We start from the raw sequence: 13,942 nt of genomic DNA, 5'->3' as shown, positions 1-13,942 counted from the left end.
CTCTGTCGAGAGATACTCGCTTGTAGTCTTAAACCGTTCTGGAGCTTACATCTGGCCTTCACCTGTAGGGCCGTATTTAGGACCAGTGCATGCTTGACACGCGTAGCACATGCCGCCGGCCCAGAACTTGTCCCCAAGGTCACCTATAAATGACGCATTTAATGCTAGCAGAAAGACTTTTGGCTGTTTCAACTATATAATAGTCAAAGAGACTTGGAACCTTTGACCCACTGTCACGTAGACCGGATTCTCCTAGGGTTACTATACCCATTTTAATATTAATAAAGAGTATTTCTATTCCTATTCCGTATATTACTCTATCAGTGTATTTCTAGTGTACTATTCTTGATGAAGTGAGAAGTTTGCGTCACAGGAAGGGAATGTTGTGCCGGTGCTGGAATGTTTGGAACCTCGGCTTTTGACGGACCAGAATGCTGCATTGGTTCGACTAATTGCGCCTAATGAGGTTAAAGGGGCTTTATTCTCTATACACCCTGACAAGTTCCCGGGTCCTAACGTCTTGTCTCTGGATTTCTATCAAAAGCATTGGGAAGTGGTGGGCGATGAGGTAGTTTCTTTTTGCCAAGATTTTATTGGTTTTGGTCGTTTGCTTGCTCGGGCAAATGATACTCATATCGTTTTGATTCCAAAAGTTAAATCCCCATCCTTGATGTCTGAGTTTCGCCCCATCTCTTTGTGTAATGTCCTGTATCGCATTTTAGCAAAAGTGTTAGCAAATAGAATGAGGGGTTTGTTGAATTCCTTGATTTCTAGTTCCCAGAGTGCATTCATCCCGGGTAGGTCTATTGTTGATAACATATTGATTGCTTTTGAGTCTGCTCATACTTTGAATCGGCAACGGGGTTGTAGGGGAGGGTATGGTGCTCTTAAGGTCGATGAGTAAAGCATATGATCAGGTGGAATGGGGCTTTTTGAGAAAAGTCATGCTGGGGATGGGGTTTAGTGAGCGATGGGTCAATTTAATGAAGGAATGTGTGTCAACTGTTCAGTACAAAGTCTTGGTAGAACAGAAGGAATGGGGGCTTATTAGTCCAGGTAGGGGTTTGAGACAAGGTGATCCTCTTTCCCCTTGTTTATTCATTATTGTTGCGGAGAGTCTTAGTGCCATGTTGCGTGTTCAGGAGAGGGTGGGGGCTCTGCACGGGGTTAGAGTTGCTAGGGGTGCTCCGGCGGTGTCTCACTTGTTTTTTGCCGATGATTGTCTTTTTTTCTTTCAGGCAAACAATTTAGAGGCAGGGGTTATTGAGGCGGTTTTGAGGGAGTATGGGGAGGCGAGTGGGCAGAAAGTGAATTTTGATAAAACATCTGTTGTGTTTGGAAGAAATGTGCATTAGGAGGATAAGGAGGCTGTTTGTGAAGTCTTGGGGGTTCATGAACAACAGGGGAGGGGGAGGTATTTGGGCTTACCTGGCTATGTTGGAAGGAGGAAGAGCGAGATCCTGGGGTTTATCGGGACAGGGTGAGAGGTAAAATTTCAAGCTGGGGAAATAGATTTTTGTTAAGGGCTGGGAGAGAGGTGATTTTGAAAACTGTTCTTATGAGTATTCCAAACTACGCAATGCAGGTGTTCTTGTTACCAAAGGGCTTGTGTGATGAGATTGAGAAAATTATGAACTCTTACTGGTGGGGATGTGAGAGCCGTGGATGTAGGGGGATTAGGTGGAGTGATTGGAGTGATCTTTGTAGACCAAAGACTCATGGGGGAATGGGATTCCGTCATGTTCGAGACATGAACTTAGCAATGCTTGGGAAGTAGGGGTGGAAATTTCTGATGGATCCAAATGCTCTTGTTACTCGAGTTTTTAAGGCTCGATATTTTCCAACTTGTTCTTTTTTAGACGCGAGGGTTGGGTCAAATCCATCTTTTGTTTGGTTAAGTATTCGGGAATCTCAAGGAGCCTTGAGGGAGGGAGTTCGGTGGAGGATTGGGGATGAGAGTTTGGTAAAGGTTTGGGGGGATCCATGGTTGCCCGACTGTTCAAACCCTTATGTTCATACCCCGGAGTTGACTTACTTAAATAATCCTTGTGTACAAAATCTTTTCTGCCCAATTTCTCATAAGTGGGATTATGATTTATTAAGATACATTTTTTGTCAAAGGGATATTGATTTGATTATGAGTGTTCTCTCTCCTTTTGAAAATGTTCGTGATAGTTTGTTTTGGAGTGGTGAGGAGAGGGGAGTTTATACTGTCAAGAGTGCTTACAAATTAGTTACGAGGATTGTGAGGGAGCCGAGGGTGGTGGGGTGGTCGAGGGTGTGGGATTTGAATATTCCCCCAAATGTTAAGTGTTTTTTTTGGACTATGCGTTCTTTGCGCCTACCTACGGGAGATGCATTGTATATGAAACATGTCTATTATGATCAGGTGTGCATGTTGTGTGGAAGGGAGAATGAGACTACCATTCATCTTTTCACTAGTTGTTCTTATGCTCATGATTGTTGGCGTGTGTTGGAGGAGTCTTGGAGTTTAGCTTCTGTAGAATCTCTCCATTCGTGGCTCGAGGAGATGCGGGAGGCTCTTCCAGTAACAATGCTTGAGAAAGTTGTGATGGTGTGTTGGGAGATTTGGGAAAATAGAAACGCTATGCTTTGGAAACAACAGTTTATGGATCCTCATATTGCGGTGCGACATGCTATATCCTTTCGGGAAAGCTGGAAAACTGTTAACAATGTTGTGCATGTAGATTGTCGTGTCTTGGGGCAGTCCGCTATTGCTGTGGTTAGTTGGCAACTTCCTCCTCCGGGGTTCTTGAAAATGAATATTGATGTTGCAATGGACGCTCAACGTCAGAGAATGGGGTTTGGTTGGGTGATTCGAGATGATGGGGGCCGAGTGCAAGGGGTGTTCATGTCAAAGAGTCGAGGGTTTGTACTCAGTAAGGGAAGCTGAGGCTATGGATGCCCATGAGGCGCTGAGTTGGTTGAAACAGAAGGGTTTGCAAAGGGTTATTGTTGAAACAGATGCTCAAGTGGTTACCCGGGCTGTGGAAGGTGGTGATGATCTTTCTCCGTTTGGGGCAATTGTTCAGGACATTAGAACCTTGCTGCAGTTGTTATTGGATGTTTCCTTTGTTTTTGTTAAGTGTAGTAGAAATATGGTGGATCATTCTGTGGCTGCCCATGCTGTTTGTAATACTAAGGAGGGTCTAGTTGCGTATTTAGATTCTAGTCCTCGGTTTATTTCTGTTGTTATTGATGAGACTTTTGTTGATTAATGAATCATTTTTGTTGAGTTTAAAAAAAAAACATGTGTCTCACTTGTGTTATTGTATCCTTCTTTAAGTCTTCATCTCCTTTTATAGTTGTCAATTTGAAATTGTCCGTTGGAAATAAACAACTTCAAATTTTGAATTTTGTACGTAGATCTTGCAGCAGTGATTTGATATGTTGATTTTTTAATACTGCAACTTTATCAGATGTCAGGATGAATTTTGACTTTGTAAGATTTTTGTGATTATGCAAGTAATCTCTTGAGCTTGATTTTGTTGAATTTTTGATTTTTTTGGCGGTGACCCTTAGCTGCTCTCAACATTCATTTTTAATCCTTTGGCTAATCAATTTTTTCTGCTTATTTTCAAAATTTTTTTTTTCTTCTTTAATTTTGATCTTCTCTTCAAATCTCAACTTTTGATGTAACTAGTATTTTCATTTGTGCGTTGTACGAAATGGATTTGTTATAATATTTTAAGAATATTTGGATCGATATACAATTATATAAATTATAACAACGAATATTATAGAATGTAATTCATGAAATAGGTTGGATTGATTATATTTTTTTGATTTTATCATTGCTTGAATTCGAGCAAATAATTATCCAATTACCTGTGCGATGCACGGACAAAATTTTTTATTATATATTTGGATAATAAAATTAAAGATGAAATTATAAACAATTCTGATATTTGAAAGTGTACATTTATTTGATTATAAAATTAGTGTAAAAGTATCACTCAATTGATTGAATAATATATGAGTCACTTGTCTACAATTATCTTTAAAAAATCGATATATAATATTGATGGGGCTATGGGACACCTGTGGCCCATTTTATGGGATAAGTCTTGAGTGGGGTGTTGGCCCAATAAGAATAATGAAAATCTATTGGGCTAAGGGGACAGAGGAAGTTTGGAGTAATTCTACAGTAATTCTACACCACCAAATCACTCAAGATCTTATCTATTAAAGGGCAGGAAGCTCTACTTATGCATGGGGTGCGCTGGATGCAAAGTAGTGGGGTGACATGTGTGTGGCAAAGAATTAAGGCTGCTCGATGTCGTCCGTTTGTCAACAATTCGTGAGCCCTTCAATAGTATAAATAGGGTGCTTTCCCACCCTTAATAATCATTCATTGGTTCACAATCTCCCTTCTGGCAGAGCGGTCTAAGCCTTCTCTCTCCTGTCGGCACACCAGGGTTTGAGTCATGTTGGTAACATATTTAGTTATGTTTTATTTATTAGTTCCCTAGCTTGTTTATTTATTTATTTATTATTCGAGTTGCCATTTTTGGGTCCTATTCAGTTCCTTAGGGCTATAGTATTTATTATTTATGTATTCTTTGGGCCACCATTTTGATTCAATATCTCGGGCTTTATACTATTTTGGGCCTAGCGCCTCGGGTAATAAAGTTGCTTTCTTCCTACCCCCATTCTGTACCCTTATACCCGGTTTATGGTGGATCCGATCCCAATAAGACCATCATTGGCGCTATCTGTGGGGAACGCTACGAAAATCATGTTTCTACCCGTTGTTAGCGGCATGGAAGAGTCAACTTTCTTGAATACTTTGGCTAGGAAGATGGTTTTAAGTAAACATCGGTTTCACCATTCGACCTGGGAGTGTTTCAAGAAGTAGGGTAGTGATCATGCATGCTAGTTAAGTGCTACTTGATCATCACCTGAAATGAGTTTGACTTTTACATGTTGTTACAAATCATGTGTTCCTAGTTTGTACCCATTTTACCCTTTCTTTTTACACAATCAAACTCAAGATACACCAAAATGGCCAAGTCACAAAGCGAACATTCGTCGTTCCTGCAAAAATGTCTTAGCTGGCAAAGCAATGGTCTATCTGTTTCACCAAGGTCGGTTTTACACCCAAGTAATTTGAGAGGTCCGACTAGTACTATAGCTGTTAGAGGAGATGCTATACTCGGTGGAACCAACCAAGGTCTCCTGAGATTCGGACCTAGCGTCCAATCTTTAGCCCAAGAGATTACTAATATCATCGGCTAGTGGGTTGCCCATCAACAGTAAGTAGCGTAGCCCTGCCTGGCCCGATAGCTGGCCATTGACCCCAAACACTATAGCAGATCATCCCTTACCCAACTCAACACTCCACGAGTTAGGAGGAAGGGAACTGCCAAGGAGGGGCCTTAGTGCAAGGGGCCCGATGCCGCAACTAGGGACAAAATGAGAGAAGCCGTCGTGGAGGAATGTCGATACCGTTCATGAGTTTCATGAGTAACCTAACGATGAATTCTCCATTCCCCAACGATTAAGGGCCCACAAACTGGGCAAGCGACCCTAGACCGAATAACAACACCTTGGTGGGCTTGCAAACCGTCCGGGGAGGTAAGAAAAATATTTCTGTGTGAAAAAAAATATTAATGCATATTAAGAAAGTTACCAAAAAAAGGGACGCGGTAGTGGACCTGTATACAGTATAAGTGGTGCCGACGTGAGTTGGAAGCTCTACAGTCTATACAGGATACGCGATAGTAAACAATAGCATTGAAATGAGCTCACAAGCTGGATATGTAGCGTATGGAGGTAATAAAGCAAGTTTCACCTTTATTTTATACCTATCTCCACCTAGGCATGCAGGGAAAGGTGCGCAACCCAGCGTGCAATAAAAAAAAAAGAGATATAAAAAAAAGGTGAGTGGTGCTAGCATGAGGCAGCCCACGGCCCTTAAAAGGCGGTGCTCCCAAGTCAATGGGATGGTATCCTTAAGAACTTGGCAAATACCCCAACGCGTTTGGGCATGCCGGAAAAGTTACGCAACCTAGCATGCAATCAAAAAAAAAAAAGAAAAAAAAGAGAAAAAAAAGAAAAAAAAGATATAAAGAACAAGGTGCGTGATGCTAGCATGAGATAGTAGGCAACCCACAACCCTTAAAGGTGGTGTTCCCAAGTCAATGGGATGGTATCCCTAAGAACTTGACGAATACCCCAACGCATCTAGGCATGCCGAGAAAGGTACGCAACCCAACATGCAATAAAAAAAAGGAAAAAAAAAGATATAAAGAAAAGGTGCATGGTGTTAGCATGAGATAGCAGGCAACCCACAACCCTTAAAAGACGGTGTTCTCGAGTCAATGGGATGGTATCTCTAAGAACTTGGCGAATACCCCAATGCATCTGGGTATGCCGGGAAAGATACACAACCCAGCGTGCAATCAAAATAAAAAAAAAAAAGAAAAAAATATAAAGAAAAAGGTGCGTGGTGCTAGCATGAGGCAACGGGTAGCCAACAACCCTTAAAAGGCGGTGTTCCTGAGTCAATGGGATGGTATCCCTAAGAACTTGGTGAATCCCCCAACGCATCTGGGCATGTCGGGAAAGGTACGCAACCCAGCGTGCACTCGAAAAAAATGTGCGTGGTGCTAGCATGAGGCAGCAGGCAGCTACCAACCTTAACATCTATCCCTCTTCTTAGCGGTCGACTTATTATTTATCCCGCTTCACAGCGGTCGACTTATTACCTATCCAACTTCTCAGCGGACAACTTATCATCTATCCTGCTTCTCAACGGTCGACTTATTATCTATTCCGCTTCTATGCGGACTACATGTATCTGTCCCGCTTCACAGCGGTTGACTTACTATTTATCCTGCTTCGTGGTAGTCAATGAATTTGAATTCTGCGGCTCAGTGGTCGCCTCATCTCGTTTTTCGTTGCACCACTAAGTTACCCCTCGTAGTATGGCTTCTCAATAAGCCCGCTCAAGGTGATGAGTATCTCCGTCCCTCTCTTACAGTTTACATGCGAGAGCTGAGTCATCTTGACGGGCATAATGTGTGGGAAATTATAGAAACTGAGCAGAGTCATCTTGGCGGGCATCATGTGTGGGAGATTATAGAAACCGAGCACCGAGCTTCCCATAAGAAATGAAGAGTTTCTAGACTAGGGATCGAGAGGGTCAAGGTGCGGCGAGCGAGTCTATACTTTCCATGCTCGTTAAAGACGACCAAAGAAAGTGGAGGACTTATGATGGGGCCATGAGACTCCTGGGGGCCCATTTTATGGGATAAATCTTGACCCAACCGCCCAAGCGGGGTTCCATCTTTATGGGTGAGGTGTTGGCCCAATAAGAATAATGAAAATCTATTGGGTTAAGAGGACAAGGAAGTTTGGAGCAAAATAATATAAAATGAAATGTTTATAACGGAATGGATTCTTCGTTATTTATTTATATTACGAGTCATTCATTGACAATTGATTTAACTCGAACATTTTACTTTTTAAGAAAACGAGTCATTGTGTAATCAGAATAATACACAAGAATCATTGCTCCAACCAAATAGGTTATTCGATAATGCTCAGCCGTTGTTAGAACCATCTATTGGTGAACCAACATTTAGTTCAACTAATTTCAATTTAATTGTAAGCAAATTTTTTATTTCAATAGCGTACCTAACTATTTTATATAAAATACAATTTGTAATTTTCCTTCCTCGAGTATAAATAATTGTAGTGGCTGATAGTGAAACATTGTACAGTAGATTTATGGTTTGTTATCGAAGAACACCTATTAATATGCCTAGGAGTGGTAATACAATGTAAATTTAAACTATTTGTAATAAACTTTACATTTTAGTATATACAAATTTTGATTTATTTGTTGTTTAAAATTATTGATTTACTCCAATTAATGTGTTTATTATTATGTACTTATTTGATTTTATTATTTCTCAAAAATATTGCAGTGGTTAGCAAACCAAATAATATATATGCAATTAATATATAAGATTTAATATTATAAATAGGAGATGCATTCATATTTTTGTATTTAAAGTACGAATCATTCTATGAGAATCGTCTAAATACTAATCCTTTTATGTTTTTTAAGAAAATGAGTCGGTATTGCAAATAACTGTTGGTTCTTCAATATTTAATCAAGTTCATTCAAAATTTAGTTGTGAGCAAATTTATTTTTCTAATAGCCTATATGCGCCTATTTTCTTTTGTATAAAATGCAGTCATAAATTTTCCTACTTTCCTTAATGCAGTTATAACAAATTCATTCCGTGCATCGCGCAGGTGGAAATACTAGTTAACATAATAATTATTACTCAATTATATTAATATTTGTGCAATTATTAATTCTTTTATTACCATAATAATTATTAAGTAATTGTGCTAATATTATGCAATTATACTTTTATACGTTCACACACACACACACACACACAGAAATTACAATAGTAAATACAGGGAAGAATATGAATGATATCAAAAAATTAATTGTAATAATATTTTAAGAATATTTGAATCGATATACAATTATAAAAATTATGACAACGAATATTATATAGTGCAATTGGGTTGGATCGATTATGTTTTTTGATGTTATCCTTTATTGAATTCGAACAAATAATTGTCTAATTACTCTTGCGATGCACGGACAATTTTTTTTGGTATATATTTAAATAATAAAATTAAAGATGAAATTATAAACAATTCTAATATTTGAAAGCACACATTTATTTGATTATAAGATTAGTGCAAAAATATCACTCAATTATTAATTGAATAATAATATGTGAATTTGATTTGTGAATTGGAATAATTATCATAATTTTTTAAATCTCCTTTAATTATGGACGTAATGTGTATTATAAATTTCCTTAACTGATTAGATAAAATTTATATTACGGAAAGTATTAATTCATTAATTGCCATAATTTTTAAGATTTTATTTAAAAGTAATCAAAGGAAATCCATGGGTAATTGATATTATTTGAAGTAAAAAACAAATATAAAATCGTCGTAAGAAGGGATTCTCTATATTTAATTACCATAATAAATTTTGATGTTAAATATGGTAGGTAATTACCATGTGTTATTTAGATGGTACCTATATAGATTACCCTAATAAACGAATTAACATATGGATCAGTATTAAAAAAAAAAGAAAAAGAAATGAGGAAGCCTCTTAGATAAGATATATTTGAAAAAGTATTAATTAATTAAAATATAATAGGAAAATTATATTAGGAATCATGCTAATTTTTCCTAATTCTATATTTGTAATTACCGTTATAAACAGATCGGATTTAATAAGAAAATTTAATTATGAACTTATATTAAGAGTTTTAGATTATTATTATCTTATTAATATTAGGGAAATTATATTAAGAGTTTTGAATTATTATTATTAAGGAGTATTATATTATTATTATTATTATTATTATTATAATCTTAACTGAATAGATTTTTAACTATTAGCTGTGCATCGTAAGACTTAAACTAAACCTACAGTATTGTGGAATTAATAATAAAAGCATAAAGTGCCCATGGCTTAATGGATAAGGCGCTTGACTTCTAATCAAGTGGTTGTGGGTTCAAGTCCCAAGTCCCACTGGGCGCTGGGCGTGTTGCTATAAATCTTGTGGACAAGCTTCAATGGTACTAAAAAAAATATGAACCCCGCTAGAACTCATTTTTTACGAGTTTCAAATAGAAACATGCCTACGAGACACCTATAATATGATAACATTTATAGAGGATTGACTAAGAATAATTGATTGCTGATTTTATGAAAAAATATATATGGTTAATTAATAAAATATTTTTTTGCTCCTCACGTCCCCATCCCCTCCCTCCCATACCTAAATAATATAAATATCTAAATCTAACTATATTAGGGAGAAATTTACCTAGGAGTTTGTGAATAAGCACTTGAGTGTTTGTTGGTTGACCGCAGAGCGTTGATATTCCTTAGAAAAATGATAACGCATCAACTAGAGCCTTATAGACCTTTTCCTCGTCTTGGGGATAGGTCGGAGGCAGAGATGAAAACAGGTTCCATTACTAAACAATGAGGAAAAATAGCAGATATACCAGGGAATAATAGAAAATAATGAATGATATAATTGTTCTGTGCTTTTAAGAGTATTTATAGTTCAATTTTAATAGTAAAATAACAGAACAATCTTCATTTTTATATAAATTATGAATTACCGATTTTTTTTGGCACAATCTTCCTTATATTCATATTCATTAGATTAATTAGTAATTTTCTAAATTATGGATCAATTTTCATTGGCTAAAGTGCCATCCCGCACCATGAACCATAAGCAATTCTTCACGCCGCACCCTGTCCTTTCATAAGTGATTATTCGATGCACAAACCATAATTTCTTTTCCGCCTAGACTTTTTAGCAGGTTTTCCTGTTACCCTGCTGACATGGCACCGGTAATGTTGTGGACCTTTTCTTAAAGTCAATTTCCCATGCAATCTTGATAAATGTCATCCCTTCCGTCCGCCTCACCTGCCGGCTGGCGTAGAAAGGCTTCGTCATCACCTTCAACAACACCCATTTCGTGCACTACCAGGCCACCTCACCAAGAGCAACCGCCAGCATGTTCTCCGACATCCACAAGCCCAGCCTCGATATCCGCTAGATCACCATCTCCAATGGCCTCCTGTCGTTTGAAAATTTCAGCGGCCCCCGTTAACTGCTTGAATGCTGATACTTCTTTCTGTATAAGCTTCTATATATTTCTTAGCTTTCTGGACGGAACCACTTTGGTTTTTACCCTTTATTATCACCTCCATCTCTTGCACCTCAAAGGCCGCTTTGGCTGCGATCGAGTACGTGCCCGGAGCAAGTTTACGAGTTGTTCTCTTGTGCTGGAGAGATAAAAAAGATTGTCATGGGTCTTGACAAGAACAATAGAACTCCATGTGATTTTTTTTTTTTGTGATGTACTCATGTACTACTCTAGAGAAGATACTGATGATTTAGTTAAATATATAAGTGGGACAATCCTTGATGACCGTCCTATTCGTGTAGATTTTGATTGGGGTTTCCAGGAAGGCTGACAGTGGGGTCGCGGTTAAAGTGGAGGACAAGTACGCAATGAATATCACACTGATTATGATCCAGGTAGGGTAGTTACGTAAAGTTGGTGCAAAAGGAGTTGGAAGCGCAGAGACAACTAGTGGATTATGGTACTAGATCATTGGGCAACTTCCCATGAAGCTCGATCGGAGAAACTCTGACCATGAAGCTCGACCTGAGAAGAATCCACGTTTCCGTGAGAGTGGCGACTCCGATGAAAAAGATGATGACAATTAGAAGCAATTCCATTAGACATTACCAGGGAAACTCGTTATCGTGTCTGATCTAGAGTTTGCGGCCCTTCCCGTGGAAAGAAATGGAACAAAAAAAGCCTCCTCCCACCCTCCCCCTTTCAACTAAGATTTTATTTCCTATTTGTGGCCATTTCATTTTTAGTTACTTAAAGTAGCATTTCTTTGTATACTGCTTTGCATTACAAACTTGCTGATATTGTGTACTGAAAACTTGGGTAGAGTTCAGTGATCTTAGAGCTGCCTTTGTAACTTCATTTCCTTTATCTCCATTGAGATTCGAACTTCCCACCTTTTTCCTTAGCTCATTTGAGAGGTTGGCTCAAATTTGATTTGTTCTCTGTGAGATTCGAACTACTTATCCTTTTTTCTTAGCTCAAATAAAAACCTTGGCTCATCTTTGAAAACCTTAGCTAACTTTTGAAACCTTGGCTCATTTATAATTTGATTTGCTCCATTACAGATTCAAACCTCTTATCTTATTAAGGACCTTGGCTCATTTATTGCAACCTCATCTCATCTTTGAAACCTTGGCTCATAATAAATCTTTAGCTCATTCATTTTCTTTTGGAAACCTTAGTTCAATGATTTCCTTTGCTCAATATTTTCCAAAATATTTTCCTTGGACTAATTTTCTTGACCATTATAAAATAAAATAATCAAAAAAATAGGGGTCTAAAATTACATTTTGACTCATCAAAATCTATAGAACTTGATGGCTTTATTGGGACCGGGTCCACCATAAACCGAGTATAGAGATACAAAGCCTGAGATATTTGCCCAAAACGGCGGCCCAAAGACTACATAAATAATACAAGCTATCGCTAGGGAATGGACTAAGAATAATACCACAGCTACTAAGAATTGAACCCTAGTATATGAGTTGAAGGTTTGGAACCCATGCCACTGGACCATTGGAGTTAAGTGATTCCCGAGATGATGTCTTAAAGGGAGGGAATGGTGCCTTATATAGTGTAGAGGCTCTTATGGATTGTTGACAAGTGTACGACATCAGATGACCTTTCTTATCTATCCTCCACGTGTCCCTACATGCCCTAGTGTCTTTACCCACATCTTCAGCTTCTCACCACCTTCTCTACCACTCCTCTTTACCCCTACTACCAACCCCCACGGTGGGGGCACCAATAGTGCGCTGGGGTGCATGGTCCCCGGTAGCCACACCATGCCACGGAGAGTCCAGTGAGCCCACCTTGTTGGTCATGTGCCATCCAATAGGGTCCAATCACTACCCCTTCCATACCTCCATGCCATGATCTCGAACCTGCACCAACCCAAACTACCACCCCTGGTAGTGGGGGTGAAATTTGTATTTCAGTGGATGCTTGGACTCTGCTAGCCATGCCACTTCATGGGGAGTTCGATGGGCTAATCTTGCTAGCCATACGCTAGCCGGCAGGTTCAATTACCAACCCCCCTAATGTCATGCTATACCGCACCACTCTACACACAACAATGCACCAAAGCCCACCACCTCAAGAAAATGGGGCGCGGGTGGCATGCTGGACGCCATACTAGGGGCGCGAGGCACACCTCAGTCGCTCGGGGTCAGCGCCCTAACTGACGTGGCCACCCAGGCGGTCAGCGACACCCCCTGCACCACCGCCCCGTAGTACCCTAGAGATGGGGTGCAGGTAGGGTGCACGGGGACGCACCGTGCTGGATACACTCCCTCCGGTGGGGACCATCACCTCCACTAACGACCTACTCCGGTCATTCAGCGACACCCCAAGTCAGCCCACCATCTTTTACGCGTCCTCCCTCCTCCTTTGACTTTGCTGGCAACACCCCTATCTTTTAATATTTTGCTCCATGCTCCCTTATTTTCATATCCTAATATTAGCAATACAAATGGACACCTCGCTTGGGGCCAAGACTTTCCAAATGAAATGGGCCCCCGGGTACCCATATCCCCATCACAAGTCCCCCACTTTCTTTAAACATCTAAATGATTGAATGAAGTAGAACTAAACACCACCTCCTCCTCCAGGTTTCCATCCCCTTTCCAAACTCAAATCCTAGTTCCCAAATTCTCCAAACACACGTCGCACCCCACCACATGGTATTCCGTCGCCAAATGCCATCACTTCCATTATCACACGTCACGCCATTACCACGTGTCACTACTGCACACCACATGCCTTATGGTCTCCAACTAGCCCCCTTCTCTTAGTGTCTGAATTCCTCATCACCAATCACCACGCTATCCCTGTTAACTTATACCCAATCGACCATCGATTCATTGTTTGTTTCATCACCAGGTGTCAAGAGGTCGAGGTGACCCCTTAATTGCCACTTTTGTTACATATGTTCAATGTGAGTAATAGTGGGCCCTGACTTTTGGTGGTAGAGCAATTGTGGCAGAAGTCTGGTTTCGCGAGACACACGAGGGGCATGCTCGGATTCGGGAGTGCAAGGCAGCCTTTAGAGCATCTCACTCTTTGCCACCCTCACTCCTCTGCTTGCTCCTACCACTTCACCTATAGATGATTTTCTTAGGAGTCTTGAGAGTGCTCGTGTTAGGGTAACATCTTCGGTTACGCTTCCCTCTAAGTAGATAACACGCTAAAGTGTTGT

The 13,942-nt window shown here is 39.7% G+C and overlaps 2 protein-coding genes and 1 pseudogene across 2 annotated transcripts; all 3 read left to right on the top strand.

Moving 5' to 3' along the window:
* Positions 1-953: 953 nt before the first annotated feature.
* LOC116020140 lies at positions 954-1,777 on the top strand. Its single transcript, XM_031260626.1, has 3 exons — positions 954-1,296; positions 1,404-1,480; positions 1,586-1,777. The coding sequence occupies exons 1-3, from the start codon at positions 954-956 to the stop codon at positions 1,775-1,777; spliced, it is 612 nt and encodes a 203-aa protein (XP_031116486.1).
* A 549-nt stretch (positions 1,778-2,326) lies between these two features.
* LOC116020139 lies at positions 2,327-2,914 on the top strand. The gene has a single exon (XM_031260625.1). It carries the CDS (start codon positions 2,327-2,329, stop codon positions 2,912-2,914), a length of 588 nt encoding a protein of 195 aa, XP_031116485.1.
* Positions 2,915-10,438: 7,524 nt separating this feature from the next.
* On the top strand, positions 10,439-11,348 carry LOC116020138 (annotated as a pseudogene).
* Positions 11,349-13,942: the final 2,594 nt, after the last annotated feature.

Source organism: Ipomoea triloba, chromosome 5, assembly GCF_003576645.1.
Source record: "Ipomoea triloba cultivar NCNSP0323 chromosome 5, ASM357664v1".
Taxonomy (NCBI): domain Eukaryota; kingdom Viridiplantae; phylum Streptophyta; class Magnoliopsida; order Solanales; family Convolvulaceae; genus Ipomoea; species Ipomoea triloba.
Note: the sequence above shows the minus strand (reverse complement) of the source record. Positions and strands in the feature narration are given on the sequence as shown.

Bases quoted from the DNA above. Each gene is read 5' to 3' on its own strand.
- LOC116020140 (XM_031260626.1), top strand. From the start codon at position 954: ATGGGGTTTAGTGAGCGATGGGTCAATTTAATGAAGGAATGTGTGTCA. The intron at 1,297-1,403 runs GTGGGCAGAAAG...CATGAACAACAG, and splicing joins GAGGGAGTATGGGGAGGCGA to GGGAGGGGGAGGTATTTGGG. The intron at 1,481-1,585 runs GTGAGAGGTAAA...TACGCAATGCAG, and splicing joins CTGGGGTTTATCGGGACAGG to GTGTTCTTGTTACCAAAGGG.
- LOC116020139 (XM_031260625.1), top strand. From the start codon at position 2,327: ATGCGTTCTTTGCGCCTACCTACGGGAGATGCATTGTATATGAAACAT.